We start from the raw sequence: 24,992 nt of genomic DNA on the forward strand, positions 1-24,992 counted from the left end.
TTGACATTTCTTTTCTGCTCCCCATGGCTCAGTATCTAGCCTGCTCAGTGCATCCACATTAGAGCTAACAAACTCACTGACTATTTATACACAGACACTAATTGCAATTTAAAAAGCCACAGGTGTGGGAAATTAATATTTACGTGTGTCGGTGGTGGAATAACTTAAAACAATATTAGAATCATTATAGATGGGTTATTCATGTCCTTCTTGTCGTGAGTGTTTATTTAATGGGATCTTTTGACACTTGAAGGGTTGTGGAAGCTCATATAGCTGTAGTATTATTGAAATGTCTCAACACAGAAAATTATTTCACTATTTTTATTAAAATTAAATGCAAAAATACCTACTGTATTTAACAGGACATACACGTATAACAGCTACCAACACTACAGCAGTGGTTCTCAACTGGTTTTACTTCAGGATCCAGATTTTACATTGGACATCAAGTTGCTACCCACCACAGTCAATAACGTAACCTGACATCTGAGATATAACACTTGCTCTGCCCACCACAGTCTTTCAGAATCAATCTTAACACTACAGCAATTTTACCATTCACCATATGACACACATACATAAAAATGTCTTTATAATCCAGACTGTAGATTTACTCCAACCCCTACAATTTATTAGAGCTGCTGAATCATCCATTAGCAATCCTATTTTTTTTTTTTTTTTTTTTTTTTTTTTTTTAATAATGACTGTGAAATACAATGGCATTATAATGATCAGCTGACTAACCTTCACTTCCCATTCACTAGCAGGAGATTAATAATGCAAGCAGAAGGCCACCCATCAGCAGTGTAGCTAATGGTCTTGATCTGAACAGATCTGGACTTAACTCTGACTTCATTTCAGTTATAAACGCACAAACACACTCTCATTCACTCACACCAGTGTCATAACGACTTTGGTGTCCTTAATAATGGTTCCGCGTGTTAAGCCGTATCCAGCAGAGCTTGTCGGGTTTGATTCATGGACATTAATTGATGGGCCAAATGTTGCCGGCTTTCCACCCGGGTGATAATGCCCGGTCAAAGTTGCCTTTGTGAAGTCTCTCACAGTCTGTTTAAGAAAGCTCGGAAGATTTATCATCCAATGGGTGGAGCTTTCTCCATTCACTGGTGGCCATTCCCGCTTTGGAGAGCAATAAATAATGCATGGAGGTTGGAATGTATGGGCTGCTTTTATCAAAGGCACTAGTCCAGAATTTAATTTCAGAGCTGTTCTTACTGTGGCAAGGCCTTGGACACCATTTCAGTTTATAGACTAAATGACACTTGTCAGTTGTAATTCTGTGTACAACTCTCTTGTCTGAGAGTGTACCTAAATATTCTAAAGCAAACAAGACAATACTCTAATAAACATTAAAATGCATAGCAAATATACATATAGGGTAATATAGTGAAATGTTAATTAGATTTGAACTTTGATTTACTTTTAATATTTAAATTATATTATATTCATTCACAAAAGCTATTATAACTAATTTATATTAATTTGACTACTGAAGCCAAGTAAATCAAAATTAAATAATTACATAAGATAAAAAAAATAATAATAATAAAAAAAAAATGTTGATACGATAAGCAATCAAAAGTTATAGCATTACAAAAATTATTTATCATAGTGTCCAAAAACATTTCCGTGTGTCCAAAAGCCTCTCCAAACAAATAAAACATAAAAAATTGTGTGGGCTCGTTTGAAAGATAATCACCTCCTCTAAATAATGGTATATGATATTTTATGTCCCGTTTCTGTTTCATAAAGTTATATGCAAAAACACAGCATAAAAGTATAATTTTGTCTGTGAGTAAAACAAACAGGCTTGTTGTATGCTACTCTTTGAGAGCTTTCCAGCAACATATGATACATGGCTATTTGATCAGCTTGATGTTTTTACTGATTACAATAATGTGTACAGTGCATTGTTTTATTTATTTATTTATAATTTTTTTTAATAAATTATCAAAACCGAACGCTTCTGATTTGTCTGCAAATTTCAAAGCACTTGTTCAGTTTTGGTCATAATCCCTACATGTATTGGAAAGTAGAGCTTCTAAGCTTTAAAACAATACCTATTTTGTGTTGGTCAAGACTGTAGTTATTAATATTTAGACTTTTTTTTTTCCTTGCGGGCCCGCCGCTTCAAGGGTTAAATATATAATGATTCAGTTTTGAGTAAATTGGTTCTCTGTGTTTGTCTGCCTTCTTTTCACATTTTTACCACCCCTGTTAGGCCTCAAAATACTGCCTAGGTAGGCATCTAACTAGGATTTGGAACGGACATCATGTTCAGTTTGTGCCTAGGAAACCAACACCAAGTATTTGCCTTTGCAAGCTCTGTAATTCCTAAAAATATGATTCACTTTGGAAAATGCAATAAACACCGCTTCCTCTTGTCTTGTAGAGGGTGTCTGTGAGATCTGGCTGACCAGTGAAGACACGGGGGCATATGGCAGAGATATTGGTACTGACCTGCCAACTCTGCTCTGGGAACTGGTGAAGGAGATACCGGAGGGAGCAATGCTCCGTCTGGGCATGACCAACCCCCCATATATCCTGGAACATCTGGAGGTAAGTGTTGATTATAAGACCAATAGTGAAATTTAAAGAAAATAGTACATGCCTCCCATCATGCATGCCACCATTAATACCTTGCAGTAAGTGAATTATGATTTATGTATGTATTTATTTATTTATTTTTCAGTTGCAGGGCAGTTCATTAATAAGGAAGTATGCAATTTGGATGTTAAATTGTGCCTATTTCAGTTTCATATACAGAGAAAGCAATGAATAAGCCATTGTATGTCGAGTTCCCGAAAAATGTGGCTCTGTGGCACTCAAATCAAACCAGTTGTGTGTGTTTAGGGTGGATTTATTTGTTTGTTTGAAAACCAAACAACTAAAGTGTATGCATATCCCATACTTGTGTGTCTTTTAGTCACATTGGACTTCTGTGAATAGGCCTTCCGTGTCAGTTATGCCCTTACAGTGGTTTTCTGGCACAGTAGATTAAAAATGCAGTCCCTTATGTCCAGTCCTCCCAACTTAACACCACAACCTCATTCCCATCATTTAAAAACAATACCCAGAATGCAGTATTCCCCCTTTGAGCCCCAGATGCCGAGGACACCCGTAATCCCTTAGACAGCAATGAGAAGTGCTGGGAGAAGCAGTTTTAATTTGCAGAGGGTTAATTGAGGTTGTAATTTCCCCCCTGCCCCTCCCCCATATGTATAGGTAACATTTATGCTCTGTTACATTCAAATTAAAAAGTGATGATTTTTTTTTTCTTTCCCCTAAATGAAAGGATATAACAATTAAATGCTAATTAGAAATGTAGCCACGCTTGTATACTTGCTGGGGGACAGTTATTTCTTTTTTTTTTATGTGCTAATTTGATTTTCATCTTCTGACTATTTGTCTTTATTTTATTTCCACACACTCAGCAAGTATTTTTAATTGCCTGCCGTTGCTTTGATGCGTCTATTTGTCTTCCGGAAAGCAGGAGAACATGTTTACTAGGTCACTTCTCATTTTTCTTTTCCTGAAGATTTGCAGTCTCTATTGATTTCCAGTACATGAACAAGTAAGATTGTAAAACAGTCTTTCACAACTGAGTGTGCCAGTCTTTAATGGGAGGTAAGAATAGTCTTGCTCTCAGTGCTCCATATATTGCGTCAGCTACTCTGTAAGAATGAGGCATAATGGTTTTCATTGGTGATGAAAATGCCAAGCGGAGTCTCAAGAGACGAGCATTCACTCTCCCCTCACGTGCAGACAGATGGGGTGAAACGACACTTCTTCTCAAAGCCTCACTTGCTCTTCCACCTGTCTCTCCTCTCACGGCTCATTCTTCCATTTTCTAAATATGTCACACTCTTAATGGTACACTCAACAATGGTGTAGGTTTTGTTAACACTACTTTGAGTAACTTTTACAGTCATTGTTTTATTTTAACACATTCCTTCTGGGTTTATTGTTATATGTGTGTATACACTCACCGGCCACTTTATTGGGTACATCTGTACATCATCTTATTCATGTGATTATCTTATCAGCCAATCATGTGGCAGCACTGTAATGTAAAATATCAATCAGATATGGGTCAGGAGCTTCAGTTAATGTTCACATCAACCATCAGAATGGGGGAATATCTGCATGATTTTTTACATTACGATGCTGCAACACAATTGGCTGATAAGATAAACGTATGAATAAGTAGATGTACAGGGTTACCCAATAAAGTGGCTGGTGAGTGTGTGTATGTGTGTGTATGTTATATATATATATATATATATATATATATATATATATATATATATATATATATATATATATATATATATATATATATATATATATATATATATATATATATATATATAGATTACCTTGCTTGTAGTGAAGAACATAAATAGAAGCATATTCACAAGTGGATTCAGACTTTTGAACCTCACTGTATATCTTACCCATCTTGCTTTCTACCTCCCCCATGAACTGCCTCTTAAATGCTTTTTAGTGCTGGAGAGGTTTTGCAGGGGTGGCAAATTATTCTGTGATTTGGGAGGTTAAAGTTGCATCTGTGAGAGCTGTCTTACAGTCTTTCGGAGGACTCATTTAGCAGCATTAGAGGTGCTTATAAGAACATGTGTGATTTATAGACACTCTGCCTCAACGTTTTGAAATGACAAAAGCACCTGTCAAACAGGAGTGGTACTGATTACAGTGCTCTGCTGGTGTGTGTGTGTGTGTGTGTGTGTGAGAGAGAGAGAGAGAGAGAGAGAGAGAGAGAGAGAGAGAGAGAGAGCCTTCCATGTAATTTACAAAGCTAGAATGTTGTCTAATCTGAAGAAAAAGTGAGTGGTACTTGCCTGTTCAAAACTCACCATCAAAATGCTAGGGTGTTATGGGTGGTTACTAGCGCGCTGCTTTGTATTTGCTAAGATGTTGAAAGTAGTTTTTAGCGTATCTCTATACAGTTTCTAGGGTGTTCTTGGGGCTGCTAAGTCACTTAATGGTTAGTTGTGTCAAAAAGAGCCCGTCCCCAATTCTCTATAAAAGTATATAATATATATATATATATATATATATATATATATATATATATATATATATAATAACATGCTATAAGATGCTATTCTTCTCACCACAATTGTACAGAGTGGTTATCTTAGTTACCGTAGACTTTGACCATTCTCTGTTGACCTCTCTCATCAACAAGGCATTTCCATCTGCAGAACTGCTGCTCACTGGATGTCTTTTTGTTTTGTTTTTGGCATCATTCAGAGTAAATTCTAGGGACTGTTGTGTGTGAAAATCCCAGGAGATCAGCAGTTACAGAAATACTCAAACCAGCCCATCTGGCACCAACAATCATGCCACGGTCCAAATCACTGAGATCACATTTTTTCCCCATTCTGATGGTTGATGTGAACATTAACTGAAGCTCCTGACCCGTGTCTGCATGATTTTATGCACTGCATTGCTGCTACACGATTGGCTGATTAGATAATCACATGGATGATTGTTGGTGCCAGATGGGCTGGTTTGAGTATTTCTGTAACTGCTGATCTCCTGGGATTTTCACACACAACAGTCTTTAGAATTTACTCAGAATGGTCCAAAAAAAAAAAAAAAAAAAACATCCAATGAGCGGCAGTTCTGTGGATGAAACGCCTTGTTGATGAGAGAGGTCAACGGAAAATGGCCAAATTGGTTAGAACTGAAAAGGTCTACGGTAAGTCTCAGATAACCGCTCTGTACAATTGTGGTGAGAAGAATATCATCTCAGAATGCTATTCTGAGATGCGGGTTGGCACTGTTTTGGCGGCACGAGGGGGACCTACACAATATTTGGCAGGTGGTTTTAATGTTGTTGCTGATCGGTGTATACCAAAGTAGAAGGTCCTCTCTATGATTAATAGCATTTGTGTGATCTAACTGTGTATTTCACGGCTAATATGGCCCGGTTTTGTTTTTGTTGTTGATGATGGATAAACGTCTTAACTGGCTACTTCATCTTTTCATTTTGTACATCAGAGACATTACAATAATTATGATAATGTTTCATGAAATTTAGTCATTGGTAAACGTCCAATGATTCAAGTACCTCATCATTGATTCGATGATTGGGAACTTGAGCCTTGCTGATATTGCTGTGGGGGTACTTAAGGCCAAAAAGTTTTAAAAAAAACCAAAAAAAACACAGAAATATACTATCTGATAGATATATTTAAAATATATTGCCCCAATTCCAAAAGAGTTGCTCGACTGCATTTAAATACTTTAATTATGACTAGCTACATTCCGATGTCATTTCCTCAACACTGGTCTGTTGAACTGTAAACATTTTGCAAATGCAGTTTACACAAGGTCATTCGGACATTATTTGACCAGTCTTTAGCTCACCGCTCTTTTTTTTCTTAACGTTATCAAAGCTTCAGTTACCATTATTTTTTTCATTATGAAAAGCTGCACCCGGATCAAAGCACCTGAGCGTATGCTAACAGTGCAACGTTTCATTAGCTTACCATCACAGAGGCTGAGCCCTGACCTCCTTGTCAGCCAGCGGACACCTCCGTGCTCTAATCAGCACCCGCCCGCGGTGTAGCCTGTCAGCTGAGGGTGCTTCACCTGAGAGGAGACCAGTGAAAAGGGCACTACACCAAAGTGTACACTCAGATGGCAGTTAAGCGCTCTTGTTTTGCTCTTAGAAAGGATTGCCGTAATGAGGTGACTTCCCTGTGACCTCTTGAATTGAAGCAGGGACGAATTATATGGATGCTGGCCAACAATTAATCGACTCTTCAAAGGAAGAAAAATGTGAAGGCTAATGTGCTCTAACTAATGTTTTGAACAGAGTGAACACTTACTTGCAGCATGTGAGCGCATAATGTTCCAGCATATCAAATGGATGCTATTGGCCTGGAGGTCAAGGCTTGGATGGTGCTCGGGTATATAGATGGAGTTTGAGCTCTGTACTTGGACTTGGAGAGAGCTTGTGTCTAGTTTTAAAATATATAATTTGAGAGCCCTGTCCTTGGATTTTACACAGCTCTTATAGTATTCATGTATGGTGTTCCACGCTCCGTGGCAGGTTAAACGGCAGGTCATATTCCATGACTGTATAATGAAGGCGATACACTCCGGCTTTGGGAAACCTAAACTTTCAGCCAACCAAGTTGTTCCTTCATGAAATAAGATGACATCAAAGTCAGATTTGTGTAATCAGTAGCACATTAAGGTAAAAAGTCTAACCTGCAGCCAGAACTATGGAATGCTGAGCTGCTCTGCATTTAAATTGGGGTCCTGTCACACGCCCGCTTAGTTTATCAGACTGAATTTATCTGAATGGCCAAGACTCCTTACCTAGAGTAATACCACAGGATCTGGCACATAGGAAATGATTGTTCATTACTTAACAGATTGCATTCTTAGGATTCCTAGGAGAGTGTCCACTGTTTTTCTGCCTTTTTTTTTTTTTTTTTGTCCTCTTTAGTCCAAGCATTTCTAGTCATTATTGTTAATTTAGGGTTAGGGTCATGGATTAATCAATCAATCATTTCTTTATTTCTTTATTTAACAGAAGCACTGCTGCCTAAGTTCTAAACAAACTTAATACTTAAAACTATGACCTGCATACAATGTGGATTGAACTCCCTGTGAGAAAAAAAATAAATAAATAAATATATATATATATATATCATCACATAGTTGTTTGGCTCCTTTTTAAATCATAATGATAACAGAAATCACCCAAATGGCCCTGATCAAAAGTTTACATACCCTTGAATGTTTGGCCTTGTTACAGACACACAAGGTGACACACACATGTTTAAATGGCAATTAATGGTTAATGTCCCACACCTGTGGCTTTTTAAATTGCAATTAGTGTCTGTGTATAAATAGTCAATGAGTTTGTTAGCTCTCACGTGGATGCATTGAGTAGGCTAGATACTGAGCCTTGGGGAGCAGAAAAGATCTGTCAAAAGACCTGCGTAACAAGGTAATGGAACTTTATAAAGATGGAAAAGGATATAAAAAGATATCCAAAGCCTTGAAAATGCCAGTCAGTACTGTTCAATCACTTGTTAAGAAGTGGAAAATTCGGGGATCTCTTGATACCAAGCCAAGGTCAGGTAGACCAAGAAAGATTTCAGCCACAACTGCCAGAAGAATTGTTCGGGATACAAAGAAAAACCCACAGGTAACCTCAGGAGAAATACAGGCTGCTCTGGAAAAAGACGGTGTGGTTGTTTCAAGGAGCACAATACGACGATACTTGAACAAAAATGAGCTGCATGGTCGAGTTGCCAGAAAGAAGCCTTTACTGTGGCAATGCCACAAAAAAGCCCGGTTACAATATGCCCAACAACACCTTGACATGCCTCACAGCTTCTGGCACACTGTAATTTGGAGTAACGAGACCAAAATAGAGCTTTATGTTCACAACCATAAATGCTATGTTTGGAGAGGGGTCAACAAGGCCTATAGTGAAAAGAATACCATCCCCACTGTGAAGCATGGTGGTGGCTCACTGATGTTTTGAGGGTGTGTGAGCTCTAAAGACACGGGGAATCTTGTGAAAATTGATGGCAAGATGAGTGCAGCATGTTATCAGAAAATACTGGCAGACATTTTGCATTCTTCTGCACGAAAGCTGCGCATGGGCGCTCTTGGACTTTCCAGCACGACAATGACCCTAAGCACAAGGCCAAGTTGACCCTCCGTGGTTACAGCAGAAAAAGGTGAAGGTTCTGGAGTGGCCATCACAGTCTCCTGACCTTAATATCATCGAGCCACTCTGGGGAGATCTCAAACGTGCGGTTCATGCAAGACGACAAAGACTTTGCATGACCTGGAGGCATTTTGCCAAGACGAATGGGCAGCTATACCACCTGCAAGAATTTGGGGCCTCATAGACAACTATTACAAAAGACTGCACGCTGTCATTGATGCTAAAGGGGGCAATACACAGTATTAAGAACTAAGGGTATGCAGACTTTTGAACGGGTCATTTCATTTTTTTCTTTGTTGCCATGTTTTATGATTGTGCCATTCTGTTATAACCTACAGTTGAATATGAATCCCATAAGAAATAAAAGAAATGTGTTTTGCCTGCTCATGTTTTCTTTAAAAATGGTACATATATTACCAATTCTCCAAGGGTATGCACATTTTTGAGCACAGCTGTGTATGTATATGTGTGTGTGTGTGTGTGTGTGTGTGTATATATATATATATATATATATATATATATATATATATATATATATATTATTTATTTATTTATTTTTTTTCCAATTTTGAATGCCCTATTCCCGCTGCTTAGTAGGTCCTCGTGGTTACTCACCTCAATCTGGGTGGCGGAGGACAAGTCTCAGTTGCCTCTGCTTCTGAGACCGCATTTTCAATCCGCACATCTTAACACGTGGCTCATTGTGCATGACACCGTGGAGACACTGCATGTGGAGACTAATGCTATTCCCCGCGATCCATGCACTTCTTACCACACGCCGCATTGAGAGCGAGAACCACTAATTGCGACCACGAGGAGGTTACCACATGTGACTCTACCCTCCCTAGCAAACGGGCCAATTTGGTTGCTTAGGAGACCTGGCTGGAGTCACTCAGCACACCCTGGATTCAAACTTGGGACTCCAGGGGTGGTAGTCAGCGTCAATACTCGCTGAGTTACCCATGCCCCAAAAGGAGAGGAAATTTTTTTTTTTTTTTTTTTTTTTTTTTTTTTTTGGTTACTTAGTTATCAAATACTTTAGAACAGGCCCCACCTTTGAGTTTGTTCCAACATCACTAAACAATGACAATGCAAACTTGCAAATGAAATGAAATAGAATAAAAGTGCAGACTACACTAAGAAAGATGCAGTCACTGAATTTAACAAACAGCCCTCAACACTGTGAGTAAATCACTTGCATATGCTACCAAATATTGCGCTATGCGACTAATAAATGTCTGTTATTAGCCACTGACTATAATTTAAATATTCAGAGGCACATTCACTAAACAGTTGTGCCACTTTTGTGTGTGGTATTTTAGAGCAAAAACATGTGTCTTATTCACTTACCACCCATTATCTGGTTTAACCAGGCGCAGTCAGCACTGAAAATGTGCTGCGTCTTAAGTATTTAAGTTAAGTCATTGCCATTCCTTTGCATGCAAACATGCCTCCTTTCTATGTAAACTATGCTTATTATAGATTGTACTTTATTCACAAAAATTGCCTGGCACAATTTTGATCGCACTATTACTATTATTAATTATTACTAATTAATTTTATTTAAGAGATATTTGTGTACATTTTCAATCGATCATATCAGCAGTTATTCATAAAATGATGGAGAAGAGTTTTATAACCTGGCATATATCCAGAGTTTATTTTGGTTAAACATTTTCACGAACTGTTTTTAGAAAATGCTCTATTTTACAGCATGACTTCAGACAAGTGTAATGTGTCTGTTGGAAGGTAAAAAAAAAAATTAAATGCAATACTCTAGCTTTTAGAGTTGAATTTGAGAACTTGTACAATAAATATTTTAAAACATTAATTATAATCATACATTGCACGGATGAGCGAGAAACCACCACGCGACTTCTTTCTTGTTAATGTGCGCTCCGCTCCACTCATTAAACCGTAAACATTTGCTTCTTGTATTGCCGGTACTCTTAGAGAGACAGTACAATTGTAGTGCTTGTTATACATATCAATGTAAATACAATGTAAATTCTTATAAATTGTGCAAAATATGCATATAAACTAATATGTAACAAAATTTAGTAATCCGGTAAGTGTAATAAATGTGTAAATATATAAATACTTTTGATACAGCACCACTTAAATGTTATATGTGGAATTACATTTTCTTTAATAGATTCCATCCTTGTGAATATTTTGTTAAAAAATGTGTATGAAATGTCAAATGAAGGTTTTTATACAGTAAATGCAATATCATAGCATTATATAAATTGATCAAATGTGAAATGTGTACATTTTTAAAAAGCTAAAATGTGATTACAGTTAAGAAATATGAAATTAACTATACACTCTCACATACTATAGCACATGAAGTCATATATGTGAATGTTATATACAGTATATGTGAAGATGCTTCCTTCCCAGTTTGTTTAATATCTTTTTCATTTGCTTTACCCTTGCTTGCCAAAATTCAGGCGTGTAAAAACAAAAATATACTAGCCAATGGCGACAAAACACTCTAACTCTCATCCAATGTGCACTATCCTCTTTTTCTGGCCTTTAATCTAGAAAGAGATGAGTTCAGTCAATTATAGCACAGACACAGGGGAGTCTGCTGCAATTTGTATTTGGAGCGGTCGCTAATTTCATCCCAAACACAGACCATTTTCATTTTAATGAATCTCCTGAGACTCTTTGTCCATTAGGGGCTTAATTTACCATTGTAAGGACAGTAGACAGGATTTATGCAATGAAAATCTGTTCAATCTGTTTGTGAGTTAGGGACTTGCAGGTTAAAGCTGTTTGTCTGACTTTAGATCCATAGAAACACCTGGCAAATGGAAGAGCACAGTGAGTCTAATGAATGCAGTGGAACAAAATAATAGTTTCCCCCTATACTGTATATATGCAGTATATGTGAAGATGCGTCCTTCCCAGTTTGGAATACTGGAAAACCTTATTGAGTTGGAGCTAATGGGTTCTTGGATGTAGAGTCATTTTTAAGCAGCTTGTGGCCAGCTTGTGTTACACACATTGGGTCTCATTCACTAATGAATGTGTATAAGTTAGACCTTAGACTAAAACATGAAAAATTCAGGGACTTAGTGCAGCTTAAAGAGACCAAGAGCAGTCAATTTGTGATCAATTAGATGGTGTTGTTATTTAGTTTAGGGGTGGGATTATCTGAGATCAATTCTGCCATAATACGAGACTACGTACAGTTTTTTACGGATGTGCACAGAAAAGGTACTCATTTAACATTTTCGCTGTATTTGCATCAGGTGCTTATGCAGATAAATTTGTTTGTACACTTGTTCTTATGTTTATGATTTTGGAATATTCTAAAAGATGGAGCACATGTTCATGCCCAAACCTTCTCCATATAGGGACTTTCCAACTGAAATTTTGTGGGGCGTTTCATTTGATTTGGTCCTTATTTTATCTTAAATAAAAAATAAATACAATAATAAAATAAGTAAATAAATGTAAGAGGTGTAAGTTTTCTACATAATTTCTCCTCTAGTTAATGTGACCCACTGACTTTTGTTTCCTTTCATCCATCTTCTAATCATTATGCCAGCTGTTCGGTTTGACTTTCTCTATTGGGAGAATTCGGTTGTTCTACAGGTGTGAAAAGAGAAGCTTTTATGGCAAAATGACACCTCTCCCAAGATACACCCTTAATCACCAGGGAACTGTTTCTGTGTGTGCATGTGTGTATGTCTGTACGTGTGTCACAACACAAGAGCTTTCTCTATTAATTGGGTTTCACTCTCACATAGCACCTGTCAGACCTCTCCTCTCTAATCCTGTGGGGTCTCATCTTCTCTAAGTCTTCGACTTGTCAACTTTCACAACTTGTTATGGGAACAGTCACATGTTTTGAGTCCTTTATTGTTGAAATTAGATCTAACTTCCTCCTGTTACCCCTCTACCACCAGAAGCATCCGAAGCATTGTATTCAGTTGTGATCACCTCAGCAATTCAGGCGTGAAAAGTCTTGGACATATCCGCAAATTTGCTGTTATTCCTCCTCATTCGAAAAATAAATTCAAGTCAGCTGGCCTGTAACCAAGGGAGTTTGGGTTAAGGAACAATAGTTTTAGAGGAAAACAGACGAAAATATACATTTTCATCTCTGCATAAGCTGCTTTGATGGCAGGATTGTTTATACTCTTGAAGGGGTGGGGTTAAAACTGACAACCACTTGCATACATCAGCAGAGCAGTGTCAGTCATTTCACTAGAAGTGCAAGTTATAATTAAAACAAGTTTAATTAAAGATTACAAGGTATATATATATATATATATATATATATATATATATATATATATATATAAATTAAAAATTATGCATGGATGTATCGTTCATAATATGACCAGTGTCATGTATTAATCAAATAAATAGGGTCAATTTTGATTGCATGCAGACTTCAAAATCTGTTTTCCATATCAGTAATATCAGACCAAAACCGATAATTGGGTGCAGCTTGTACCGATATGCTTACTGATATATTGTGCATTGCTAATTATTATATATACGCTACCAGGCTAAAGTTTGGACACATTTATCAGAATTGTCAAACTTATGATCTAAATACCAGTGCTGTTATTCAATTATTATTATTATTATTTTTCACGATTAATCACATACATTTTTATTTTATTTTTTATAGTTAATCACAAATTGCAGGTTTTGAAAGTGCTGAAATCTGACACTATATATATATACAGTTGTGCTCAAAAGTTTGCATACCCTTGGAGAATTGGTAATATACAGTATGTACCATTTTTAAAGAAAACATGAGTGAGCAGGCAAAGTCTGCATACCCTTAGTTCTTAATACTGTGTATTGCCCCCTTTAGCGTCAATGACAGCGTGCAGTCTTTTGTAATAGTTGTCTATGAGGCCCCAAATTCTTGCAGGTGGTATAGCTGCCCATTCGTCTTGGCAAAATGCCTCCAGGTCATGCAAAGTCTTTGGTCGTCTTGCATGAACCGCATGTTTGAGATCTCCCCAGAGTGGCTAGATTATATTAAGGTCAGTAGATTGTGATGGCCACTCCAGAACCTTCACCTTTTTCTGCTGTAACCACTGGAGGGTCAACTTGGCCTTGTGCTTAGGGTCATTGTCATGCTGGAAAGTCCAAGAGCGTCCCATGCGCAGCTTTCGTGCAGAAGAATGCAAATTGTCTGCCAGTATTTTCTGATAACATGCTGCATTCATCTTGCCATCAATGTTCACAAGATTCCTTGTGCCTTTAGAGCTCACACACCCCCAAAACATCAGTGAGCCACCACCATGCTTCACAGTGGGGACGATATTCTTTTCACTATAGGCCATGTTGACCTCTCTTCAAACATAGCGCTTATGGTTGTGACCATAAAGCTCTATTTTGTTCTCGTCACTCCAAATTACAGTGTGCCAGAAGCTGTGAGGCGTGTCAAAGTGTTGTCGGGCATATTGTAACCGTGCTTTTTTGTGGCATTGGTGCAGTAAAGGCTTCTTTCTGGCAACTCGACCATGCAGCTCATTTTTGTTCAAGTATCGTCGTATTGTGCTCCTTGAAACAACCACACCACCTTTTTCCAGAGCAGCCTGTATTTCTCCTGAGGTTACCTGTGGGTTTTTCTTTGTATCCCCAACAATTCTTCTGGCAGTTGTGGCTGAAATCTTTCTTGGTCTGCTTGACCTTGGCTTGGTATCAAGAGATCCCCGAATTTTCCACTTCTTAATAAGTGATTGAACAGTACTGACTGGCATTTTCAAAGCTTTGGATATCTTTTATATCCTTTTCCATCTTTATGAAGTTCCATTACCTTGTTACGCAGGTCTTTTGACAGTTCTTTTCTGCTCCCCATGGCTCAGTATCTAGCTTGCTCAATGCATCCACGTGAGAGCTAACAAACTCATTGACTATTTATACACAGACACTAATTGCAATTTAAAAAGCCACAGGTGTGGGAAATTAACCTTTAATTGCCATTTAAACCTGTGTGTGTCACCTTGTGCGTCTGTAACAAGGCCAAACATTCAAGGGAATGTAAACTTTTGATCAGGGCCATTTGGGTGATTTCTGTTATCATTATGATTTAAAAAGGAGCCAAACAACTATGTGATAATAAATGGCTTCATATGATCACTATCCTTAAATAAAAGACAGTTTTTTTTGCATGATCAGTCATATTTTCAAAATCAATGCCAAAATCTAACAATTTCTGCCAGGATAGGCAAACTTTTGAGCACAGCTTTATATATACTTTTTTTCTTAACAAAATGCATTTATTTCCATTTTAGGAAAAAATCCAAAAAAACAATATGCAATATTCATTAACTTTTCACAAACAAAGCCTTTCACAGTATAAAGATAGAAATACACTAAAATAGCACCAATTCAAGTTACATTAAACATTTCCCAAAGTCTAAGTTGGAGTTTGACTAATTGAAATAACTAGTACCCCCACTGGCTGCATGTTCATTGCAATGCACATTAAATCTCTTAAACTCTCATCCTCCACTATATTAATCTGCCGGTAGACTTTCCTATAGCAATTGTGAAGCTGTATTCATGATTTGTGCCAATGCCAGCGTCGAGCACTACTTTGAACTCACCATGAAAAGCACTTGCAGACAAAAATAAGTCTCATTTTGCTTTTTGGTGATAGTTAAGGTTTGGTGTGCTTCTGTGGTAATTTAAATGTGCCTTACATAGGCTGAAAAATACTTGATTTCTATCACAAGTCCCATCTGGGCTTGTTTTGAACATCAAATAGTGCTAAGAGCTCTTTTCTCCATTTTTTCCATCACTGACAGGGAAGCGCTGTCAGAGAATCTTTTATTTACTGAAATAACAACCTCCGTGGCTCTATCATGGAAGAGAGTGTAACAGTCAACTAGTGTGTTACGACCAGTTGCATGTTGTTGTAATAATGGTAAATATGTTAATCTTGATTAAGTAAAATGAACGCATTAAACTTTTTAAATTATTTCCATGTGTTAACGTGTTGATTCTGACAGCTCTGCTAAATACTTTTTTTTTCTTAGAGGTGCACTCAGTATGTTTTTGTTCACGTCATCTTGGGCTTACACAGTCAGCTAGGGGCATGGATGCAGAATTATTCAAACAATAATTTTGAGTTGCTGATGTCATTGTAGGAAATCACTGTTCACAGTCAGCCATGATTCAATTAATCAGCAAGTGAAAGTGTCCAATAGCAGGACAGTTACTTACATGGCAGTGGTCCTGAGGCGGTCCTTACATGGCAGCCCCCACAAGGGGACACTCTCCATGTAGAATAAAACAGCTTTTTTAAGGTTACTGATATGAACAGAGTCTTTATTTTATGTGAATGTCATGATGTTATACATACATATACAAAACTTTTTTTTTTTTTTTTTTTTTTTTATGAGGAAAAAAAATACTGAGTGCACCTTTTAAATGCTTGAAAACATTCATCCGCACTGTTGAGATAGATGGAGGTTGTCATTTATAGAAAAGCTTTTACCCTTGTAAATGGGAACCGGGAATGTACCGGCAGCAGTCAGTCGTTGACTGCTTTGCGCTACGTGTGCCAAATAGAGTTCTGTAGTACCTCGAGGACATTATTTTTTTCACTGAATGAATGACATTTTAATGGATTAATTATCTTCCGCAATGCAAAGTGAGAGTAGATTTTTGAAAGTGAGTTATCTATTCAACAGATCGTCTTTAATCTGATTGGAAATGAACCCTGAAGCAATGACCAGTGTGCATGTGTAAGACAGTGATATCGTCCTCCAATTCCTGAATGGTGAGATATAGGAGACATTATCCTTTTTAGTGCAATCTATTTCTTATTAATCCTCCCAGCAGGCCAAAGGTCCTGAACTGAACATTGAAGAATGATCAAGTCATCCTGGAGAGACTAACCCTGAGACCAACAAGGCTCATCATTATATTGAGTGCATTTGCGGCAATATATATATATATATATATATATATATATATATATATATAATATTATTTTATATATTATTACAGTCACGAATATTATTATTATTATTATTATTATATATATATATATATATATATATATATATATATATATATATATATATATATATATATATATATTTTTTTTTTTTTTTTTAATACTATATGAAATATATACGACCAAGCCATTAGGGAAGTGCTTGCACATGTATGCTTTTTATTGATATTAGGGATGTGTCAGGGTGGTTGACTAGGCATCTAACAACTGACTAGTCGATTAGTGGGGTCAACTACTAGCATTAATTCTTTAGTGGTGGTGGTGGTTTTAATGGGAGACTCGATTCAAAAATTGATTGAAAGACGCAACTTCTTAGAGTTTTTGCATGATAATAACTTGCTGTGCTTAATAACGAATGACAGTCAGCACAGTAAAACCCTCTGCAAGAAGTTTGGTCTCTGTAAGGCTTACGTTTTAGTATTTTTATGTGCTGTTGTGACAGCAAAACACCAAATCACTGAGCCTTATTGGGTTCATGTAAACACAGGAGCCTAATTATACATTATTATCCTGTACACTGACTAGTCGTTCAAACAACCAACTGACTAGCCGATTCTAAAAAATAAAAAAATAAAATGGTAGTTTTGCAGTCTCAGAACAATATGTGATCAAACAAGAGATATATAAATACAAAATAAACCTGTTTGCTTTGTAACAGGTTTGAGTTGGAGTCACACAAGTATGGCCTCAGTGTGAATCTGGGTCTCATTACTGAATGTCTGATTCTTGGCCTCGTTACTCTGTGGATTGTTCTGGTTCTTGGTCTTGACCTATGGTCTTGAAAGAGATCACAATCATGAAGCCTATAATAAAATAAGAAAATTGTCCTTGATCCATTGAGATTGTACATTAAACTATAATGTAACTTTCAGAAATCAAAACTTCCTTCTCAGTCCAAACAACGTTCTCATACATTCTAATAATTTTAAGCTAGTTCAATTGTGATAAGTAATTAAAAGCAGCAATAATTTAATTTTTTCACATTTTAATCTTTACTTGCAACCATTTAACTTTACTGAACATTTTAAGTTCACTCATTGTGAAGACCACAGGAGATCCTGAGTTTTGAGTAAAACCATTATTTTATTACACTGGGGGAATGGTTTTCCTCAGTTATTGTTTAGTTGATTGAATTTGGATAGCAAGTTAATTGTTGACATTGAATTGTGTTTTTGGTAATTTGAAATAGCCCTATAGCCTTGGTCTCTGTCTGGTTCTCGAGTGCAAGTTTGGTCTGTACCTGGGTCTTAAAGGGTCTGGTATTGGTCATGGTCTAATAAGGTCTGGTCTAGGCTACAAGTCTGCTTTGCAAATGGGTGCATTGAAGCTACAGCATATTATAGTTTTGTGCAATAAGATGTTATAGTTATTTAGCTTATTTATTTGTTGAATATTCGTTAGTCACCATGTTTTGTACTTTGCATCCATATATCCCTCTAAATGCCTCTGATCAGGGTCATGTGAACATAACGGAGCCTAATTATACATTTTTATCCTTAACACAGACTATTCCACTAATCATTCAAACAACCGACTGACTAGTCGATTATGAACATTGGTAGTTTTGCACATCCCTAGTTATGGTAAAGAAACAAACTCACAATTAGCATCCTCACATCACCCATCTTGGTGATAGTATCCTAAATTGACATATCTTGTTTCAGAAACTGTAATATTATATACAGTATGGCCTCTTTGAAGAATTTCTTGTTTTAATACACCTTTTTTTTTTTTTAGCTTGTCTTACCTGGTGAGTCTGTTAACTATCAGACCAATTGGCTCTGTGTGTTTCACCGTGCCGATTGCTTTGGTTATATTTGATCAGAGGAAGATGAAAGCACAGCTCCTTTTCCCCGCCTCTCCTGCACAGACTGATCCCTCTGAACCACAGCAGGATGTCAGTGTTACGTCAGAGCCAGTCTGGGTAAAGCAGAGCCTGGCTGACCTCTTGGATGTGTGCTGCCACACTGCTGACAGATTAATTTCATCAGCTCTGATCCATCTGGGCTCACATTCCCAAAGTAGAACGTGAATTTGCTGTTTCACACTCAGTTTTGCTCATGGAACATTCTTTCAAAATCACTATGGACGGACATGGAAAAATCAGCTACCGGATTAAGTCACAGAAGATGCTTTGTAAAATGGTCCTGCTGTTGACACACAAGTAAAAGCTTTTCAACAAGCGCTCTTTTATCAGATTTGAATGGACCATGTAACATAAAACATGTTATTTCAAAGCTAGTTGTCCCCTTTGTGTTGTTACTTTCACATACTCTACAGCAATAAAATCAGAATGGAGTCTGAGAGGCAGCCTAGCTGTATTCATTGGTCTTCTTAAGATATAGGGCTAGTATAATGTCTTTTAGTAAAGTGTTATGGCCTGGCCTTCGGGATTAGCTCTGGCCACTATATGGGAATGTACAGTCATTAGCAGGTTTCCGCAGCATGTTACGGGCGGCTGATAAATGAGTCTCACAGGCTTGAGAGAGAAATAGGGAAAGACGGCGGCCCGCCTCTGTATAAATCTTTTCTCGCCTTGCCCCGTTCGACTGGCAGTTAGCTCGAATGCCATCTGCCAGCGCCACTCCCCTTTAGCACGTACATGCACACAGGATTGGTTGATTGGAATCATGGGAAGCCCCTTATTGTCTGTCTCTAATGAGGTCCCAGCACATATTAGCATGGCCACATAAATGAATATTTTTCCTTGAGTAAATAACATGCATATTAAATTATATTGCTTTGGGCTACAAGGTGCAGATCTTTCAGAAAGCCAGAGAAACATGATGAATAATTAGAAGTTTTTAATTAACAGTTTATCATTTATTCAGCTATCACAGTCTGATCAGATGCAGAGCAATTTCTGTATTTGGTCTGAAATTAAAGCTGTTTATGGCTCTTTTCTAATCCCCCCTTCCGCATTTAAGATGATGAATTAAAGCTAAGGTTTTTTGAGTGCATTCCAATAAGACTGCCAATATAATGATATGCATGCATTTAAGAATGAGTGATGGACTTAGAAGGGGTGGTTGCTTTATTTATCCATGTATTTTATGTGGTTTGTGAATTGCAGCGTATTATTATTGTCCTATGTTGTACTGTGCTCTGAGATCTCATGATCTCATGTTTTAAGCCTGCATGTCGTAGGTCACTGTTTTACATATTTAATAGTATATTTGATGGGCTGGAGGGCCAAATCTGAAGAAACAGACATGTTTTGGATAACGATTTTATTTATTTGTTTATTTATTTTAATGAAGGTCTAGTATTAATCACGTGTACTCTCAATTTACTGAAACATACCTCCTGCAGGGGACCCAGAGACTGAGCCGCATGCTATACTTCCTGATTTAAGAGTGAAAACCTGAGCTTTTCCTGTTGGGACCAGCTGGATATTCTCTTATGCTTTGCCAATAAGGCCATTACTGTTTGATCAAACATCGATTATAGCTGTTTATTTTATTTGGAGTACACCGTTCACACATATTTTACTTTGTATTGAGCTAAAAATCAAACCGAGGTTAAAGCCACTTTTCTATTTGTTTAGTTGATTTCTTATTTTGCTACAACATCATCTCACATTTGTTTCAGCTTTTTTCCCCTCTTCCTCTTTAATCTCCCTTTTCAATATGCCCTTTCCTTTCCTGCCCTGCCCTGCCCTGTCCTGCCCTGCCCTGTCCTTTTCTTTATGTTTTTCTTTCCTTCCCTCTGCCCTTTCCCCTTCCACTCCCTTCTTGTCTCTTTTCCTTCCCATTAATTTCCCTCACGTCTTTATTTTCCTCTTTCCTTTCCGTTTTCCCTTTCTCTTCCTTTTCCCTTTTTTTTTCTCTTCGTTGTTTCCCTTCTCTTCCTTTCCCATTTCTCTCCCCCTTCCCTTCCCTTCCCTTCACCTTCTCTTTCTTTTTCTTACTCTTTCCCATTTCTTTCCCTCATCCATTTTATTTCCCGCTTTCATTTCTCTCCCCTTCTCTTCCCCTGTCCTTACCTTCATCATCGTCCTGTCCTCTTCTCTCCTTTTCTTTCCTCTGCCCCTTTCCTTGTCTCCTTTCCTTCCTATTCATTTTCCTCGTCAGCTTCCTTTTCCTCTTTCCTTTTAGTTTTCCCCTTGTCTTCCCTTTCCTTGTTTCTTCATCTTTTCATCTCCCTCTTATTTCCCTTCTACTTTATTTTCCTCTTTCTCTTCTGTTGTTTCTTCCCTTTATTTTCCATTTACTATCCATTATCTTCCTTTTTCCACATAACCATGATTTATTTATTTATTATTATTATTATTATTATTATTATTATTATTATTATTATATTGTAATTTTCCTGACCTCTAGACTGATATGTTTTATCGTAGACTAAACCATTTCAAATCTCACATGAGCCACTCTCACCATGGCCATGCCGTGTTTTGTGGCGACCCTCTCGTGTGTGCGATGTGACGTATCATGCTAATTCAGTGAGATATTGTCCATATCCCAGTGCAAGTGGGCCCAATCTATCTCCACTGCTAATCAGTCACTATTCTTTAAACTAATTAATTATTTTAATTTTGATCCTCTGATGTAGAACCCCATGCAGAGAGGCACAAGAGAGCCAGATGAGGTGGGCTGAGGAGGGAGTGAGCATTTGGTGGGTTTCACTAACACAATGGATTTAATTGTGACGATAACCGCAATCAACAATTTATCTTAAAAATAAAAATAAATGTTATGCCTTCCCAATTTGGAATTATGATGTTTTTAAATGGTGATTACATTGTCTGCCAGACAGCTGTAATATCCTAACAGCTTTATTTCTCTGAGCTGAATCTGTTAACATCAGGAAATGAATTCAGCTCAGTTTTGGTACTCTGTCTGTATTTCCATATCTATCTTATTTGTATATGCATTCAGCGCTTTGTCTTTTTGGTTGAATGTGCATATATGATTTGGTTTACAGCCAGTTGCTACTGAAAGGTTATTTAGTTGTTAATGATTAACCTTAAAAATGGGTTGCCAACCAAAAATATTCCGGCTGCATTTTAGCCGTCATACTCAGGGTTCTCTTTGGATGTCTGCATTTAGGTCTCTGTTGTTTATTGTTAATGTTAGCTGACCTGAGGCCTGTACCATGAAGCCGGTTTCGGTGGCTAGCCAGGTAAGTTTTAGATTAGTTTGCCTCAACCCCAGGTTTTAGGTACCATGAAAGTTGGTGGGCTTTTAGCGGTGTTCATCTCCATAGTAGCTTACGCTACATGGCTAACCTGCTCCGTAGCAGGTTTCGTTCTGGATTACAGATCGCTTACAGATGCTGAACCAATCAGCTGTGAGTAAAATGACATCTCTGATGCAATCAAGTCACTCCCCCGTGTCTCTTAAAGCACACTTTACAAATAAAATCTTAGAAATCCACAAAATTGACTCTTCATGATAAATTATTTATTTTAGAATCTAAATGTAGATTTTCAGCAGATAGAGTGTTGTATTTCATTTAAAAATGTAATTGCTTTTCATTTACCCTCTTTAGCCATAGCAAAAAATATCTTTAAAAATATAAACATAATATATTAGGTAATCTAAAAAACAGCCAGTAAGATGGATTAATATGATACCTGCAAAATAAATAATTAAACAAATAAATAAATAAATATTAAAAGCTCAAGATTGCTATGGAAATGGGTGAATGCCACCCAAACCCCTTCTTTCTTTCATGGACTCGAGATGAACATACAGTATTTTACTTCAAGTTATAATAATATAGACAATAAGCAGTACTCAAAATATGTCTTTTATAAAAAAGAACAAATACATCTTATTATTGCATACCAACTTTTTGCATACAGTATTCCAAGTGCTCACTTTTTAATTAATCAATAGTAGTCTTTTTTATGCTTTATTTATTTATTTATTTACAAATTGTACATCAAGAAAGAGAGAGAGAGAGAGAGAGAGAGAAATGGTTATTTTGAATAACCATATCGAATAACCATTCACAACATATTTGCTAAATAACATGTGTAATTCATTAATTTACATGTTATATTTTATTTCAAATAAAGTGGAAGGAAAGTTAAAGCATCACCTCCTTTTCTGTAAATATCAAATGAGACAGGACATAATACCTCGTATTTTAACATATTTTGTTCAAAAATCACTAATCTGAAGGAAACAATCTAAATTAATTTATAATATGTTGAAGCAAATCCCATATTTGTTCACAATCCAGACTTTTATTATTATAAAATAATACTTTCTCCATTTGGTATATTTCAGAAATCGTTTCTCTCAATCTTTGAAACTGCGGAGGTTCTGGTTTAAGCCAGTTTTTTGTAATCTGTTTAAAGCTGCTATTCTGATTACCCTAAATATATTTTGTTCTGATTTATTTCTTAAGTACAATGGCATTTTACCCAAAATAAGGTTTTCTGGATGTATTTCTATTGTGCAATTAAATATTAAATTAACATGTCTAATTATTTCATTCCAATAAGTTGTCAATTTAGAGCACCCATATAGAATTTGACTGTAATGAGCACTTATTTTCTCCACAATTTCTCCAACAAATCCCCTTTTACCATGCTGTTGTATTTACTTGAATAGCAGGTGCTATAAAAAAAAATAGATTTTTTTTTTATCTTTCAAGCATATTCCCTCCAAACACTGGATTGAGTAGTATGGAATGTATTAATTTTTTTTTAGTTATTTTTAATTCATCCTCCCACCTACATATAATTTTATTCAGAGTGTCCTGTATATCTCTTTCAAGTGCACTCTTTAAAATTCCAAACATTGTTATTGGATTAGTTGTATTGTATGTATCAGTTGTATAATTTATTAATGGATGCATTTCCTTTTTTATTTCTTTTACTTTAACTTCTGTTTATCTTCTTACCTGTAAATAATTAAATGTGAATTTGGAAGCTCATATGTTTTTGCTAGGTTTGAAAAGGTATCCATTCCTTCATCAGTGAACAGTTGGTGATATCTTTTCAGACCTCTGTCTGCCCAAAACTTTAATGTATTATCTAATCTGTTTCGCATGAAATCAGGATCTTTAGCAATTTCTTGTAAATGAACAATATCTTTCTTAATTTTACTCTTTTTACATATTTCTACCCAAACTCTAAAAGTACTATTAATACAAATATTATCTATTGATTTAAATGTATTACTTTGTTTGGGTAGAAACAGGGATATATTAATAGGTTCCCCCATTTGATACATTTCAGTCTTCCTCCATTTCACTTTAGATTCTTCCTTCATCCAAATCAATATCGGTTGAATTTGGGCAGCTTTATAATAATTTATTCAATTTGGGAATTCTAGTCCTCCAAGCCTTTTTGACAACTTAAGTATTTTAAGACTTTTTAAGGTTTCCTATTATCCCATATTGTATTTACAAAGTAGTTTATCCCATTGTCTAAAACACTTTTTTGATATGCTAACTGGTAGATTTTGAAAAAGGAAAATAAACTTAAAGAGAATATTCATCTTTGTAGTTGCTATTCATTTGGAAATCAATAGTAGCCTATATTTGTAATAGTTTTAAATTATATATAAAGTTTTCAATTAAAATAAATATAAAAGCTTTTATATTTTAAATAAATTGAAACTTTTAACATTAATAAGCATGTGTGTTCTTGTTGTGGGCCTACATGAATTCGCTTAGGCATTGATATGCCAGCTATCATATATATATATATATATATATATATATATATATATATATATACAGGTATATATATATATATATATATATACAGGTATATACAGTTGTGCTCAAAAGTTTGCATACCCAGGCAGAAATTGTGAATTTTTGGCATTGATTTTGAAAATATGCAATATATTTTATTTAAGGATAGTGATCATATGAAGCCATTTATTATCACATAGTTGTTTGGCTCCTTTTCAAATCATAATGATAACAGAAATCACCCAAATGGCCCTGATCAAAAGTTTACATTCCCTTGAATGTTTGGCCTTGTTACAGACACACAAGGTGACACACACAGGTTTATGGCAATTGTATGTTAATTTCCCACACCTGTGGCTTTTAAAATTGCAATTAGTGTCTATGTATAAATAGTCAGTGAGTTTGTTAGCTCACACGTGGATGCATGGGGAGCAGAAAAGTATGTGATGGCTCAGCATCACATACTGAGCCATGGGGAGCAGAAAAGAACTGTCAAAAGACCTGCGTAACAAGGTAATGGAACTTTATAAAGATGGAAAGGGACATAAAAATATATCCAAAGCCTTGAAAATGCCAGTC

General features: G+C 36.4%; 1 protein-coding gene across 1 annotated transcript in view; it reads left to right on the plus strand.

The window, feature by feature from the left end:
* LOC127454388 (threonylcarbamoyladenosine tRNA methylthiotransferase-like) overlaps positions 1-24,992 on the plus strand; it is a 594,560-nt gene that overhangs the window by 372,958 nt on the left and 196,610 nt on the right. Inside the window, exon 9 of the mRNA XM_051721568.1 lies at positions 2,414-2,580. Coding sequence (XP_051577528.1) covers positions 2,414-2,580 — 167 coding nt within the window. The remainder of the gene's footprint in view (positions 1-2,413; positions 2,581-24,992) is intronic.

The sequence above is a fragment of the Myxocyprinus asiaticus genome, chromosome 16 (genome assembly GCF_019703515.2).
Source record: "Myxocyprinus asiaticus isolate MX2 ecotype Aquarium Trade chromosome 16, UBuf_Myxa_2, whole genome shotgun sequence".
NCBI classification, from domain to species: Eukaryota; Metazoa; Chordata; class Actinopteri; order Cypriniformes; family Catostomidae; genus Myxocyprinus; species Myxocyprinus asiaticus.